This window comes from Plasmodium sp. gorilla clade G2, assembly GCF_900097015.1.
Source record: "Plasmodium sp. gorilla clade G2 genome assembly, contig: PADLG01_00_26, whole genome shotgun sequence".
NCBI lineage: Eukaryota > Apicomplexa > Aconoidasida > Haemosporida > Plasmodiidae > Plasmodium > Plasmodium adleri (nom. inval.).
Genome location: NW_021628874.1, coordinates 1 through 15,667, shown reverse-complemented (window position 1 = coordinate 15,667; position 15,667 = coordinate 1). Strand labels below are relative to the sequence as shown.

The following is a 15,667-nucleotide window of genomic DNA, read 5'->3' as shown; positions in this document are numbered from 1 at the left end:
CATATATAAAATGAAAGCAAAGAACAATTATTTAATATAAAGAAGCATTATTTATATTTATAGAAAAATTATATGAGACAAAAATAAAATATATATGTATAAATAATATATATATGTGAATATATTTATTCGCATATACTTTTTAATTCTTATTAGTTGTAGATATTTTATATTTAATATATAAAATATATACATATATATATATATATATATTATATTATCAATTTATGAAAAAAGGTTATTAACTGTTCAGGTAAAAAAAAAAATTAAAAAAAAAGCCTGTACATGTTCATAATTTTAAAAAAAGAAAAAAAATAGGTATAACGAATGATATGATCCAAAATAAAATATTTTCCATCTATCAAATTGGAAAATTAACATATATATATATTTACATATATATGTTGGCATATTTATTATTTTAATTTTTTGTATATTTGAAGTGTTTCCATTTGTCTACCTTAAATAAGTAGACATTTTACCAACGAACTAGCTATAATAAATATATGCATACATATACTTATTTATAAATTAATCTTATTCTCATTATTTTATTATTTTTATTTTTTTTTGTGTGTGAAATAATAAAATATTATAAGTATTACAAAATGGTTACCAAAGTGGAACAAAAGAAGAAAAAAAAAAAGACAAAAGTTAAAGCATACGACATAGATGAATCTAAGAAAGTATTTTTATATGCATATGAATATCAATTAAAAAATGAAAAGATTAATTGGAAGAGAGCAGAAGAATTAAAAATAACTAAACATAGTGGAAGTTCTATGAGAAGTCATTATTTAAATACGATTAAACATGAAATATCATTATATTTAGAAATGTATCCTGAGGAGGTAGCTAAATTGTTTGTTAGCGTGAAACAATGGAAAAAAGAAGAAAAAAAAAAAAAATTACTAGCTTTTCAAAATAATATAGTTACACAAAGATCTAATATATCATTGAACAGAATAACAAAATGTAAAAGTACTAATTATAATAAATTTAATTCATTGATAGTTAGTAAATCATTTTCAATAAAACATAAACATATACAAACAAATAATAATATCAGAAGTGAAAAAAATGATGTTACTATTAGACTAAATAAATCAAATAATAAAGAAAAGACCAAACATGTACATACAAAAAAAAAACTACTTCATGATTCGGTAGATAAAAACAAAAGTGTAAATAAAAAAATTGGGAATGATTCAATAAATAAAAATAAAAATGATAATAAAAAAAATGTAAACGAAAAAATAAATAAGAATAAAAATGATACAAGTAATAGTACTACAAAAATGTCCTTAAAAAAGAATAAAGTAAAACCAGAAAAAGATACATCAAATATAATAAATATGACAACAAGATCAAGTGCTGATACTAATAATAATAATAATAATAATAATAGTACTAACAAATCTAATATTGTGACTAAAAATAAAAAAGTAAATAAAAAGAAAAAGAAAAAAGAATCAAAAAACGATATAAAAGTAGTAAAAAGTTCTATAGAAAAAACTAATAAAAATATAAATAATTCGTTTAATATAGACAGGATGGAAGAAGCAGTAGACAATAATAAATATAATGAAAAAGATAATAAAGATTTTATTACAGGATCACAAACAACTCAAAATGTAAAAAAAAATGTGCAATTTGTAAAAGAAGAAGATATTCTAAAAATAAAATTAGAACAAATAAAAATGAACCAAAAAAAAAAAAATATATCCAAAAATAATGACAACTGGAAAAAATTATTATTACAAACAAATTATATAAATGATGAAAAAGAAACAGATGTTTTTATGGAAACTAAAAAAACATATACCAACTATATTGCAAACAATGCAGTATCTACATTAAATACAAACAAAATTAACACCACAAATAATGTAAAAAATATTAATAATGTTAACAAGTCCTTTGAATCTTATAAATCTAATATATCAAATAATGATATAAAAGAAAATAAATCATCAAATGTTATAACATCCATTTTTGGATATATATATAAAAAGATATTTCGTTGAAAAAAAAAAAAAATACATATATATATATATTTCCATTTTTTTCACATTTTAATAAATTTTTATGTTCATATGTTTATATATATTGATATATTTATATGTTCATATATTTATATATATCCATATAGTTATAGATTCATATGTTTATATATTCTATAATTTTTATTATTATATTTTTTTTTTTTTTTTTTTTAATTTTATTGTGGAATCACATCCTTTTTCAATATAGAATAAAAAACATTGAATGGAAAAAAAAAAAAAATAAAAAAAAAAAATAATAATAATAAAATATAATGTAGATATATTAATTATAATATGTATACAAAATAGATGATTGACATATTGTATGTAATAATAACGTAAATTGAATTTAACAAAAAATATTTTTTTTTTTTTTTTTTTTGAATTATATAAATGTGTATATATATGTAAAGGTAACGAATAAAAAAAAAAAAAAATGAAATAAGGAATATAAATATAAAATGATACTATAATTATATATATATATATATATATATATATATATATATATATATATGTATGTATTTATGTATATGTGAAAATACATAATAAAAAAATATATAAATCTATTAATTAATATATCCGGATACGTTAAAGCTAATTATGATGTATTTTATTTCCTTAATAAGGAAATATTATTTCAAATAAAAAAAATAATAATAATTAAAATATAACATAATATATGATTTGATACATACATATATATGTTATATAACTGCATAACTCAATAAATAAATAAATATTTATATATATATATATATATATATATATGTTAATATAAAAAATGTGGTATAATATAATATGTGTTATATGTAAAACTAACGTCCCAACATATATATAAACTACGTTTGATAATATATATATATATCTTATTAACTGCTTGATTTATTTATTTTTACCACTTTATTTTTTGGAAATGAATTAATATATGAATATTATAAGAATGGCATATACTTATATATATATATATATATATATATATATATGTCCATTTTATTATACTAAAAAAAATTTAATAATAATAATAATAAATTTAATTAGAAGAAAAAAATTTCTTTATATAAACTTGATATCTCAAACTTTATCATCGTGAAACATCCATTTCATATTTTTTGGAGAAATTCTTGGTCCTGTTGAACAGTATAGAATATCATCAAGAGGTTTTCTTTTCTTTTTACAACTTGATAACATAGATATAATAGATAAACAAATTGAATTAACTGAAAGAACAGGAGACCAATGATCATATAAAATGGAAAGACATATATGTCCATTGCTGTATATATGTGGATGTATTGGTGGTTGTCCTAAGAAAATTACTTCCGGGCTCTCTGAAAAAAAAAAAAAAAAAAAAAAAAAAAAAAATATACATATATATATATATATAATAAATATATGTATATATTTATGTATATATGTTAGTATTTATATACACACATATGTGTTACTTTTATATGTCATACCTATTGGATACTTTTCTGTAAATTTAAATTGCATTTGGAACGTTTCATTTGAATATAGAGTGTTTTCTGCCCCTGTAATTTGAATTATCCACTTATCTGCATATTCTTGTAAAAGCTTGATGGTATTTTCTTTTTGTGATAACAACTCTAGTCTCTCCTTTTCTAATCTTCTTTTAGACAATCCACCTAAAGTTAATCCTTCTGAATTGTTACCAGTATTTTCAATCTTCGATGTATTTTCTGTATCCGTTTTTGAGTCAGTAGGTAGTTGGATAGAAGAACTTGAAGTGCCATTTTCAAAGATAGACTCCTGATTATTATATATGGTATTTACATGCTCCTTTGTAAATGCCCGGATTTCAGTTAGATTCCTACGTAAAATAAAAAAAAAAATATATAAATATATATATATATATACGTAAATATTTATTTCTTTTTTTTTTTTTATTCATTTCTTAAACATACGATGATAATTTGTGATCATTTTTGACTGGGAAAAACCATATTTCAGTTTCCTTCAAAAAAAAAAAAAAAAAAAAAAAAAAGAACACAAGTAGGAATTATAATAATAAAAAAGGTTGAATTATCACCTATTTATTTGTTATTTATTTATTTTTTTTTTACTTCCTCAAATCCAAGTGACTTCAGAAGTTCATCAGATTCTTTGAAGTGTAAAAGCTAAAGAGGCAAAGGACCAAAAAAAAAAAAAAAGAAAAAAAAAAAAAATGTAATATATATATATATATATATATTTATTTATTTATATTTATTTATATTCCATTTTTACCTTATTTACAAACGTCTTGTTGTCTTTTTTTAGTGACCTAAATTTAGCTCGTGAAGGGTTTTCAAGAATTCTTAAAAAATAAAAATAAATAAAAACATATATATATATATATATATATATATATATATATATATATATGTGTATTTGTGTCATCTTATTCTCCTATTTTTAAATATTTTTACTTTTGAAGTATGTGGTACAGTACGTTCAAAATTTCCTTCTTTTCAGCTATCTGTATTTTTTATATTTAAACAAAAAAAAAAAATAAATAATAAAAAATAAAATAAATACATTAATATGTTACAAGATATTATTTTTATAATGTATATATTTATTTTACATATAGGAATAATCTACAAGTTATAATATGAATGGTATGATATTAATATGTAATAATATATATATATATATTATTATTATTATTATTATTATTATTATCTTACATTTAATGAGGACAAAACGTCGGTTAATGCCTCTTTTAATGTTTTCATTTTTTTTTTTTTTATAATACTTATGGTTAAGAAAAATTTTTAAAGGAAAAAATAGATGAAATTATAAATACATATATAAATATATGTACTATATATATATATATATATATAGTTTTATTTCAGTTGCTCAATTTTTTTTTTTTTTTTTTTTTTTGTAATGTGTTTATAAATAATTCTTCATATTATATATTTTTACTATTTATAAAAAATAAAATTATAGGAATATAAAAATTTTCTCATAAATTTATATCTTATGTATATATGGATTAAGCAAATATTCATTTTATTATATGCAAAAAATAAAATAAAATAAAATAAAATAATTCAAGTGCTGTTAAGATATAAATATTATATATATATATATATGTTATTATGTATGTATGTATTTTTTTAAATTTATTTGAATATCTGTATATAAATATATAATTAATATAATATATATATATTATATATATATTTAATATGTACTTTTATAAGTTTTTTTTTTTTTTTCTTAAGTAAATAAGGACTTTTTTTTTTTTTTTTTTTTTTGATATTTAATATTTTATTAACAGATTTATCAAATGAATAAGAATATTAAATGAGCATATTTTTATATTTGTAAAATAACATTGAATATGTTGGAAAATATAACCCCAACATAAATAAATAAAATAAAAAAAAAAAATAAAATAAAAATAAATAAATAAATAAATAAAATATAAAATTAAGAAAACATAATAATTTTGAATATATTCAAATACCTCAAATGTATGATAATAATATTATTGAGAAACAATATATTTGTTATATGTATTATTATTAATATTAAGAAATAATATATATATTTATATTTTATTCTTTAATATATACAAATATTATTATTTATATGTATTTATAAATTTTTTATATGTGAAGAATATTTTCTTCAATTTAAAAAAATATATGTACACATAAAAAAAAAAAAAAAAAAAAAAAAAAAAGTATATATATTTAATATATATATTATATATTAATATTCATATTGTATGTTGAAAAAAATAATGTAGTTTTATTATATTATAATATATGTAATGAAGGAAAACAATTTAAACGTCATATGGTCAAAATATTAAAAATATATATTACATACATAAATACATACATACATACAGTTGTTTTATATAAATATAATTATATTATATATATATATTAAATATATATGTTTATTTTTTTTTATTTTTTATTTTATTTTATTTTTTTTTTTTTTCTCAATTTCCATTGTTTTAGAATATTATAAAATTGGATCATGTTAAATATTTTTATTGTCACATATTTTTATAATAAAATAAATAAAAGAAGAACATATAAGATATATATATATATATATATTTTTAATTATATATATATAAATATAAATATTATCTATCAAAAAGATAATATATATAAAAATATTATTATGCATTAGAAAAAATATAAAATAAAATACGTATTCATTTTTTATATTTTATGACAAAAAAAAAAAGTAAATATATCATATTATCTTTATTTTTTTTTTTTTTTCTTCTTTCTTTCTTTTTATTTTTTTTTTTGTAGAAAAAATATTAAACATATGACAAAAAATATATGAAGACATAAATATAGATAATATTTATAAAGTTACACTTTATTTTTTTTTAAGTTTATAATATTAAGAACTATCATCTCATAGAATCAATAATATATATATATATATATAATTATATGTATGTTTTTTTTTTTTTCTTTATATATATAATATATATTTTTTTTATTAAATATAGTTATAATTCCTTTATATATATATAATATAACAAGAAATTAATATAAATAAATATGATGAATATATTATAAATAAATAAGTATTATAATATTAAAAAAAGAAAAAGAAATGATATTTACATATATTTTTTCAATGTGAATGATAGCAAAGAAAAAGGAACTATTACAAAATATATATATATATATATATATATATATATATATAAATATATAAATGCATAAAAAGATTATACATATATAATAATATTAGTAAGTATGCTGAAATATGTAAACAATAGATACTATATATTATATACATATATAATATATATAATATATTAGTTATATAAACATACAAAAATATATTTTTTTTTTTTTTTTTTTGTAATATAATATTTCATTCGGCAATATATAAACATATTTCTTCTTATATTAATAAAAAATATTTGACAATTACTATAACTATATATATTATATGCATATTAGAATATACCCATATAAATATTATTGATACAAATGTAATTATTTTATATATATATATATATTATATAATTATATAAACATTATCAAAATAATCATATTTGTAACGGGTTAAGTTTTTTTAAAAAAATATTATGAAATACAAATATAATTTTTATTTGTTTTTTCCTAAGAATATTTGATATGTATATAATTACAACAAAAAAAAAAATAATAAACCAGCATATATATATATAAATATTTATTTATTTATAAGATACTTTCTTTTACTTTGTATATATAATATATTTATATATTATTATTGTAAAAATATACAAGTATATATATATTTTATGTATATGTATTTTAAAATACAAATTGTAATTTTTTCATAGGGTGAAAGAAAATCTTTTTTTTTTTTTTTTTTTTTTTTTCCTTTTAAATATTTTTATTGTATCCTCATGTATCTTCCATATATTATTTATTAAACATGAATTAATAATTAATAATTTATTTATTACCTTGTTTTTTTGAATTTCTTTTAATCATATGTCAGATAAAATAAAATAAAGCAAAAAATAAAAAATAAATATATATATATATATATATGTATATATATATGTATATATCCATTTTTATAATATATGTGAAAATATTTTCATTTGTATTTTGTTAGATATTATAAGAAATAATATCTTTTAAAAAGTACACCTTAAAATAAAGAAGGAAAGAATAAGACTTGTAATATTCATAAAAAAAAAGAAAAAAAAAAAATGAATGATGATAAGGTAACCTGAGTGGAAAAATAAATAAAATATAAATATATGCACATATATGTATACATTTATATGTTTATTTTATTTTATTTTATTTTATTTTTATTTTTTTTTTTTTTTATGACAGAAAGATTTTGTTGGTAGGGATTTATATCAGTTAATTAGAAATGCAAAAGATAAAATAAAAATCGATTACAAATTTTGGTACACGCAACCTGTTCCTAAAATAAATGACGAATTTGATGAAAATGTAAAAATAAAAATAAAAAAATAAAAAAATATAAATAAATAAATATATATATATATATATATATATATATATATATATATATATATATGTGTGTCAATATCTTTATGTTTACATATTATTTTATTTTTTATTTTCAAAATTTCCATTATGTAGGTTAACGAGCCATTCATAAGCGATAACAAAGTAGAAGATGTCAGAAAGGTAAGATAAACAAAAAAAATATACCAATATATATATATATATATATATATATATATATAGACTGAGAAGATAACAACGTTTATTTTTTTTTATTTTTTTTTATTTTTTTTTATTTTTTTTTATTTTTTTTTATTTTTTTTTATTTTTTTTTATTTTTTTATATTTTTTTTATTTTTTTTATTTTTTTTTATTTTTTTTTATTTTTTTTTATTTTTTTTTATTTTTTTTTATTTTATTTTTATGTTTTATTTTTATATTTTTTTATTAACCGTAGGAGGAATATAAACTTCCGAATGGCTATGTGTGGTGCGTATGCGATATAAGAAACGAAAAAGATAGGAGCGATATTTACAACCTGTTGACAGATAATTATGTAGAGGATGACGATAATGTATTTCGATTTAATTATTCTTCTGAGTTTTTATTATGGGCTTTAAGTTCTCCCAATTATCAAAAAGATTGGCATATAGGTGTTAAATATGAGTCAACAAATAAATTGGTAGGATTTATAAGTGCTATACCTATTGATATGTGTGTAAATAAGAATGTAATAAAGATGGCTGAAGTGAATTTTTTATGTGTTCATAAATCATTAAGATCTAAAAGATTAGCTCCTGTTTTAATAAAAGAAATAACAAGAAGAATTAATTTACAAAATATATGGCAAGCTATATATACAGCAGGTGTTTATTTACCCAAGCCTGTTAGTACTGCTAGATATTTTCATAGATCAATAAATGTAAAGAAATTAATAGAAATAGGTTTTTCAAGTTTAAATACTAGATTAACTATGAGTAGAGCTATAAAATTATATAGAATTGATGATATATTAAATATAAAAAATTTAAGACCAATGAAAAAAAAAGATATTGATGCATTACAAATATTATTGAATGATCATTTAAAACAATATAATTTACATGCTATATTTTCAAAAGAAGATGTAGCCCACTGGTTTATGCCTATAGATCAAGTTATATATACATATGTAAATGAAGAAGATGGAAATATTAAAGATTTAATTTCTTTCTATTCATTACCATCAAAAGTTCTAGGAAATAATAAATATAATATATTAAATGCAGCATTCTCATTTTATAATATCACTACAACAACAACATTCAAAAATCTAATGCAAGATGCTATATGTCTAGCCAAAAGAAATAATTTTGATGTTTTTAATGCTCTAGAAGTAATGCAGAATTATTCTGTCTTTCAAGATCTAAAATTTGGAGAAGGAGATGGATCATTAAAATATTATTTATATAATTGGAAGTGTGCTTCATGTGACCCTTCAAAAATTGGTATTGTTTTATTATAATCTATATTTTATAACTATCATCTTATTATATTATCTTTTTTAAATCATACTAATGTTAAATATATATATATATATATATATATATATATATAGTCTGAGGACTAAAATATATTAACATTCCCCAAAGAGGACGATGCTTTAATTATATGAGCAATTTTTTAAAAAAAAAAAAATATATATATATATATTATATGTATATTTTATAAATTTTTTAAAAATGAAAAAAATATTATATCATATATATATATATATATTTATTTATTTATTTATTTATTTATAATGTTACAAAAAAAAAAATGTGCAATCATTTCAATGTATATATTTTTAATAATTTTTTATTTACAATATGTTTATATTTCCATTAACACAATATTTTTGTATATGATTTTTAAGAATATGTTATTTTATAAAATCATTTTGATACATAAAATTATCCATGTCAATCTATTATTATATGTATATATGTTTATATTTATTTATTTTATTTTTTATTATTTTATTTTTTTTATTTTTTTTGCTTATACCTTGTTTTGCTCCTTATAATTTTTATAAAAATTTATTAGCGATTCACTTGTTTGAGGTTTAATTTTTTTTAACACTTGAAGAAAATGTTTCTTACTTAATCCAATAAGGTGTTCCTTATGAAATGTATATTTATTTTCATTATGAGAAATATTATTTTGCGTATTAATAATTTGTTTTTTTTTATTTTTTGTTGCTTTTAATGTTTGTCTTAAGGCACATATAGATGCCTCTCTACATATATTAACAATTTCTGCTCCACTATATTTTTTTGTTTTTTTTGCTAAAAGGTGACATAGATTTATAAATGGTGTATCTTTATGTTTATATAAAGTTGAATTATTATTTGTTTTTATTTTATTATTATTTTTATTAAATGTATAATTTTCAATATGATCATAAGAAGATTGTTTAATATTGTTGTTTGTTTGTTCATTTGAATTATTTGTATCATCAATATGTTGTATATGATCTATAATACATTCTCTTTTAATACTCTTATTGTTATGATGATTTAATGTATCTTTTTTCTTATCATATTGAATTAAATTATTGATTTTAAAAAATTTGAGATTTTTTTTTAATATAGAAAATCTGGAAGAATAATTTGGTAAGGGGACATAAATAATTCTATCAAAACGTCCAGGTCTCATTAATGCTGGATCTATTAAATCTGGTCTATTAGTTGCAGCAAGTATTATAACATTTAATCTATTTGTTATTCCATCAATTTCATTTAATAATTGACATAATACTCTATTTGATACAAAATTTTGATTGTTATTTCTATTAACAGCTATAGAATCTATTTCATCAAAAAATATAACACATGGATGATTTTCTCTAGCTTTTTTAAAAATATTTCTTATACTTTTTTCAGATTCACCTACATATTTAGAAAATATTTCTGGGCCTTTAACACTTATAAAATTCATATGTATTTCACTAGCTATAGCTTTTGCAAATAAAGTTTTAGAACACCCTGGAGGACCATATAATAATATACCTTTAGGACTATCTATATTATATTTATCATATATATTTTTATATTTCTTTGGATATATTAAACATTCATTTATGCATCTTTTTACAAATTTATAGCCTCCTATATCTTTAAATTTTGTTCTTGGTATATCTATATATAATTCTTTCATTCCTGATGGTTTTATATATTTTAATGCTTTCAATATATGTTTATATTTTAAAGGACATAAATTATTTTTATTATAATCAATCAATGTATTATCATTACACATATTGTTTTGTATATCTCTTGAGGAATTATTATACAAATGATTTATATTATTATTATTTTTTATATTTATATATTTATTTTCAGACGTATCATCTTCCATTTTATTTACACACCCCTTCCTTTCAATCGAATCTTTTAATGATACACCTGCTTGTTTCTTCTCAATATTGCTTGTATGATGTAAAGTATCAATATGTGATCTCTTAAATATATCACGTGAAATAATTTTATTTTCTTTTATGTTTAGAAACATAGAAATATTAATTAAAGAATTGATATCCGAGCAAGTGAAGGATTGACATAGGTCTGCTAATGTATGTATTTTTTTTTTATTTATATTATTTTTTATTAAATTTAATTTCTTTTTAAAAATAGAGATTCTATCTTTTAAATTAGGGAGATTAACTTCAATTTCTTTATCAAATCTTCCACTTCTTCTTAAAGCTAGATCAATTTTATTAATATAATTTGTAGCACCTATAAGAATAGTATGTGTATCTTTTTTGATTCCATCCATATTATTTAATAATACCGATGTATATAAATTCATATTATTATTTTCTTCTCTAGTTTTACATAAGATTTCTATTTCATCAATAAAAATTATGCTACATTTTTTTTCTTCTTGATATCTTTTATGACATCTTAAAAATAATTCATTAATTTTATATCCAGTATTATTATGATCAATTAGATCTGTACTTTTTAATATTTCAATTTCTGGTATGTTAATAATATTATCACAATTATATGAATAATCATCATCATTATAATGAACATACTTTTTTGGATTATTATTTAATTCTTTTTGTTTTATTTTGTCTTGTTTAATCATATAAAATTTCTTTTTTAATAATAATAATTCCTCTTTTATTGATAAAGCAATATATGTTTTACCACACCCTGGAGGACCATGTAATAATATACCTTTATGTATATCAATATGATATTGATTATATATATGTTTATATATTAAAGGAATTAATATATAATAATATATATCTTCTTTAATTTTATTATATCCTCCTAATTTATTTAATCCTTTTTTTTCTTTTTTATTTATCATCATTTTTTTTAAATTCAAATTTTTCATATGATTGAATTTTATATTATTGTTTTTTTCTCCTTCATATTCATTTATAAAATATTTATCATCTACATTGTTTCTTATATCATCATTAGTTACAATAACAATTTTGGAATTATGATCAATAAAAGGTACTACCATATTGTTCTCACATAAATTGTTCTTATTTTGATTGGTATTTTGATTGTTATTTTTTTCTTGCTTATCTTGTTGACTTCCTTTTTCATCTTTCCTTTTATTTTTCATTTTTGTTTTCTTTTTATTGTTGTTGATTAGAATAATATGTTTAACTGTTATATAAGATTGGACACCTAATATACTTATTTTTAAAAAATTATTAACAAACAAACATGTATTTAATAAAGAAAGGTTAATATATTTTTCTAGGTTTTTACTTTTAATATTGCTCCAATATGATTGTAATATATCTATATTTTCATATTGATAACTTTTTAAATATTCATAAGATTTATTAAAGACTTCTTCAACATATAATTTAATTTCTTTAATAGGTATAAATAATTGAGGTTTTATTATATCCACTTTAAGTGTACATATTTTTTTATCATTATTACTTTGATCTTTACAATTTTTATTTTTATATTTTTCTTCTTTTTCTTTTATATCTATATTTAGACATCTAACTATATATTTATTAATATATAATCCATTATTTTCTAATTTTTTTTTTATATTCAATTCATTATAATTTTTAAAACAACATAATACAAAAAAATTTTGTACATTATTTGGTTCTTTCACTTTTTCTGTTTTTTCTTCATTATTTTTATTTATATTTATATTTCTAATATTATTTACATCTTCTTTTTCTTCTTCATTCTTTATTTCATGATAAATTATAGCGTTGCTGTTTTTTTCGATGTTCTGAATTTTTAAAAATTCATCTGAACAGTATACATTAAAATTACTAGAAATTATTTCATCATCTGCTTCATCATCATAAACATAAAAATTAATATTCATCTTGAATGTTGTGTATATATGTCTGTTTTTAAAATGTATATTTAAAAAAAAAAAAAGCGGAACAACATAATAATACTGATGACAAATGGGAATTCATAAAATATATAAACAAATAAATATATATATATATATATATATATATATATATATATATATATATATATTTTAATACTTATAAAAAAATATTATAAATTATGTTTATATGTATGCCAAATGAATATGACCTAACAACATGACATTATTTTATAAAACAAATTATTTAAAATATAATAAATATATATATATATATATATATATATATATATATTTATTGTGGTATTATAATTATGCTTTATAATAATAAGAACAAATGACACATATTATAAAATACCTCTCAAGGGATATAAAGAATAAAAGATGCATATTCCACTCACAATTATATGGTCATTATAAAATGTTAATAAATATGTAAAAAAAAAACAAATAAATTATACATTATATATTAAAAAAAAATTATAAATTTATTTATTTGGATATGCATTAATATTTTTTTATATAATATATATTTATTCGGAGTATAACATATATGTGAATCCAAAAAAAAAAAAAAAATAATAATAATAAATAAATAGGTGGATATATATATATATATATATATATATATATAACGTACATTTATTTAGATCATTATAAATATATATATATATATATATATATATATATATATATATATATATATATATGTTTAATATATATAATAATAATAAAATATATTGTGCCTAATATTATTATTATAATATATATACAAAATCTATATGTTATTTTTATAAGATCTATATTACATAATTTAAAAATAGCTTTTCAGTATTTTCCTTTATAAAATAATATATGTAAAAATTTAATGATTCATTATATATATATTATATATATTAATTATATTTATAGAATAAATTGATTAATAGAAATATGTTTAATAATTAAAAAGTAGAATATTAATTGATATAGAAAAGGAATAATTACTATATCAAAATATATATACATATATATATATTTTTATATATATATATTTTTATATATATATTTTTTTTTTTGTTTATATATTTTCCTTTCCATTTGTATGTAAAATATGGTGGAACAGGTTTCTTTTAGAGAGGTAAACAAAATAACAAGCGAGAATGAATGTGATTCAGATAGTCATAATGAAGGTGATAATATTGAAGATGCGAAAGCATCTGTTTTTATAAAATCTTCGATGATTCCAGAGAATACAGATGTAGTGAAAGGTCTAAATTTTGATAAAGAAGTAAAGTTACATGAATTTATAAATCAGTATAAATATATGGGATTCCAAGCAACTAACTTAGGTATTAGTATTGATGAAATTAATAAAATGATATATTATAAATATAAGGATGAAAATATAAAATCTGAAGAAACTAATAAAAAGAATAATAAAAATCAGAATAATGTTAATGATGATTGTATTAATAATGAAGAAAATAATTTATATAATTATGAAAATAAGAAAAAAAAATTGTATTATTTGGTTATCATTTACTTCAAATATGATTTCTAGTGGATTAAGAGAAATATTTGTTTATCTAGCCAAAAATAAATTTATCGATGTTGTTGTGACAACTGCTGGAGGTATAGAGGAGGATATCATCAAATGCTTTTCTAATACATATATAGGAGATTTTAATTTAAATGGAAAAAAATTAAGAAAAAAAGGATGGAATAGAATAGGTAATTTAATTGTACCTAATGATAATTATTGTAAATTTGAAGATTGGCTTCAACCCATATTAAATAGATTGTTACATAAACAAAATGAAAAAAATGAACAACTATTTTTAAAAAAATTAGAAAAAAGAATAAAAAATATAATAATATTAATAGGAACAATATGTGTGGGATGGAAAAGGATGACCATAATAAAATCAATATAATGAATATCAAGAAAATTTTATAAAACAATCAAATATAAACACAAATAATATATCAAATAAAATAACAATATAAATGATAATACAAATAATTATATACATAATTATAATAATGATTCTGATTCAGATGATGAAGATGACATGTATTATTTAAGTCCATCCGAATTTATTAACATCTTAGGAAAAGAAATTAATCATGAAAGCTCATTAATATATTGGTGTTATAAAAATGACATACCAATTTTTTGTCCAGGTTTAACAGATGGATCTTTAGGAGATAATTTTTTTTTCATAATTATGGAAGAAAAATTAAAAAATAATTTAATTCTAGATATTGTTAAAGATATTAAAAAATTAATTCACT

The 15,667-nt window shown here is 17.4% G+C and overlaps 4 protein-coding genes and 1 pseudogene across 5 annotated transcripts; 3 read left to right on the top strand and 2 right to left on the bottom strand.

Moving 5' to 3' along the window:
- Nucleotides 1–608: 608 nt before the first annotated feature.
- Nucleotides 609–2,027, top strand: PADL01_0020900 (conserved Plasmodium protein, unknown function; the record flags this gene model as incomplete). The annotated part of the gene is made up of 1 exon (XM_028680444.1): nucleotides 609–2,027. The coding sequence occupies one exon, from the start codon at nucleotides 609–611 to the stop codon at nucleotides 2,025–2,027; it is 1,419 nt and encodes a 472-aa protein (XP_028541222.1).
- Nucleotides 2,028–3,119: 1,092 nt separating this feature from the next.
- Nucleotides 3,120–4,786, bottom strand: PADL01_0020800 (ubiquitin-conjugating enzyme,putative; the record flags this gene model as incomplete). The annotated part of the gene is made up of 7 exons (XM_028680443.1): nucleotides 3,120–3,376; nucleotides 3,494–3,879; nucleotides 3,974–4,023; nucleotides 4,133–4,186; nucleotides 4,296–4,365; nucleotides 4,478–4,527; nucleotides 4,739–4,786. 7 exons carry the CDS (start codon nucleotides 4,784–4,786, stop codon nucleotides 3,120–3,122), a joined length of 915 nt encoding a protein of 304 aa, XP_028541221.1.
- Nucleotides 4,787–7,755: 2,969 nt separating this feature from the next.
- PADL01_0020700 (glycylpeptide N-tetradecanoyltransferase) lies at nucleotides 7,756–9,530 on the top strand (the record flags this gene model as incomplete). Its single annotated transcript, XM_028680442.1, has 4 exons — nucleotides 7,756–7,770; nucleotides 7,886–8,008; nucleotides 8,162–8,209; nucleotides 8,484–9,530. 4 exons carry the CDS (start codon nucleotides 7,756–7,758, stop codon nucleotides 9,528–9,530), a joined length of 1,233 nt encoding a protein of 410 aa, XP_028541220.1.
- A 518-nt stretch (nucleotides 9,531–10,048) lies between these two features.
- PADL01_0020600 (AAA family ATPase, putative) lies at nucleotides 10,049–13,378 on the bottom strand (the record flags this gene model as incomplete). The annotated part of the gene is made up of 1 exon (XM_028680441.1): nucleotides 10,049–13,378. The coding sequence occupies one exon, from the start codon at nucleotides 13,376–13,378 to the stop codon at nucleotides 10,049–10,051; it is 3,330 nt and encodes a 1,109-aa protein (XP_028541219.1).
- Nucleotides 13,379–14,483: 1,105 nt separating this feature from the next.
- Nucleotides 14,484–15,667, top strand: PADL01_0020500 (annotated as a pseudogene). Its single transcript has 3 exons — nucleotides 14,484–14,893; nucleotides 14,943–15,265; nucleotides 15,431–15,667. Coding segments are annotated over exons 1-3 (970 nt in total).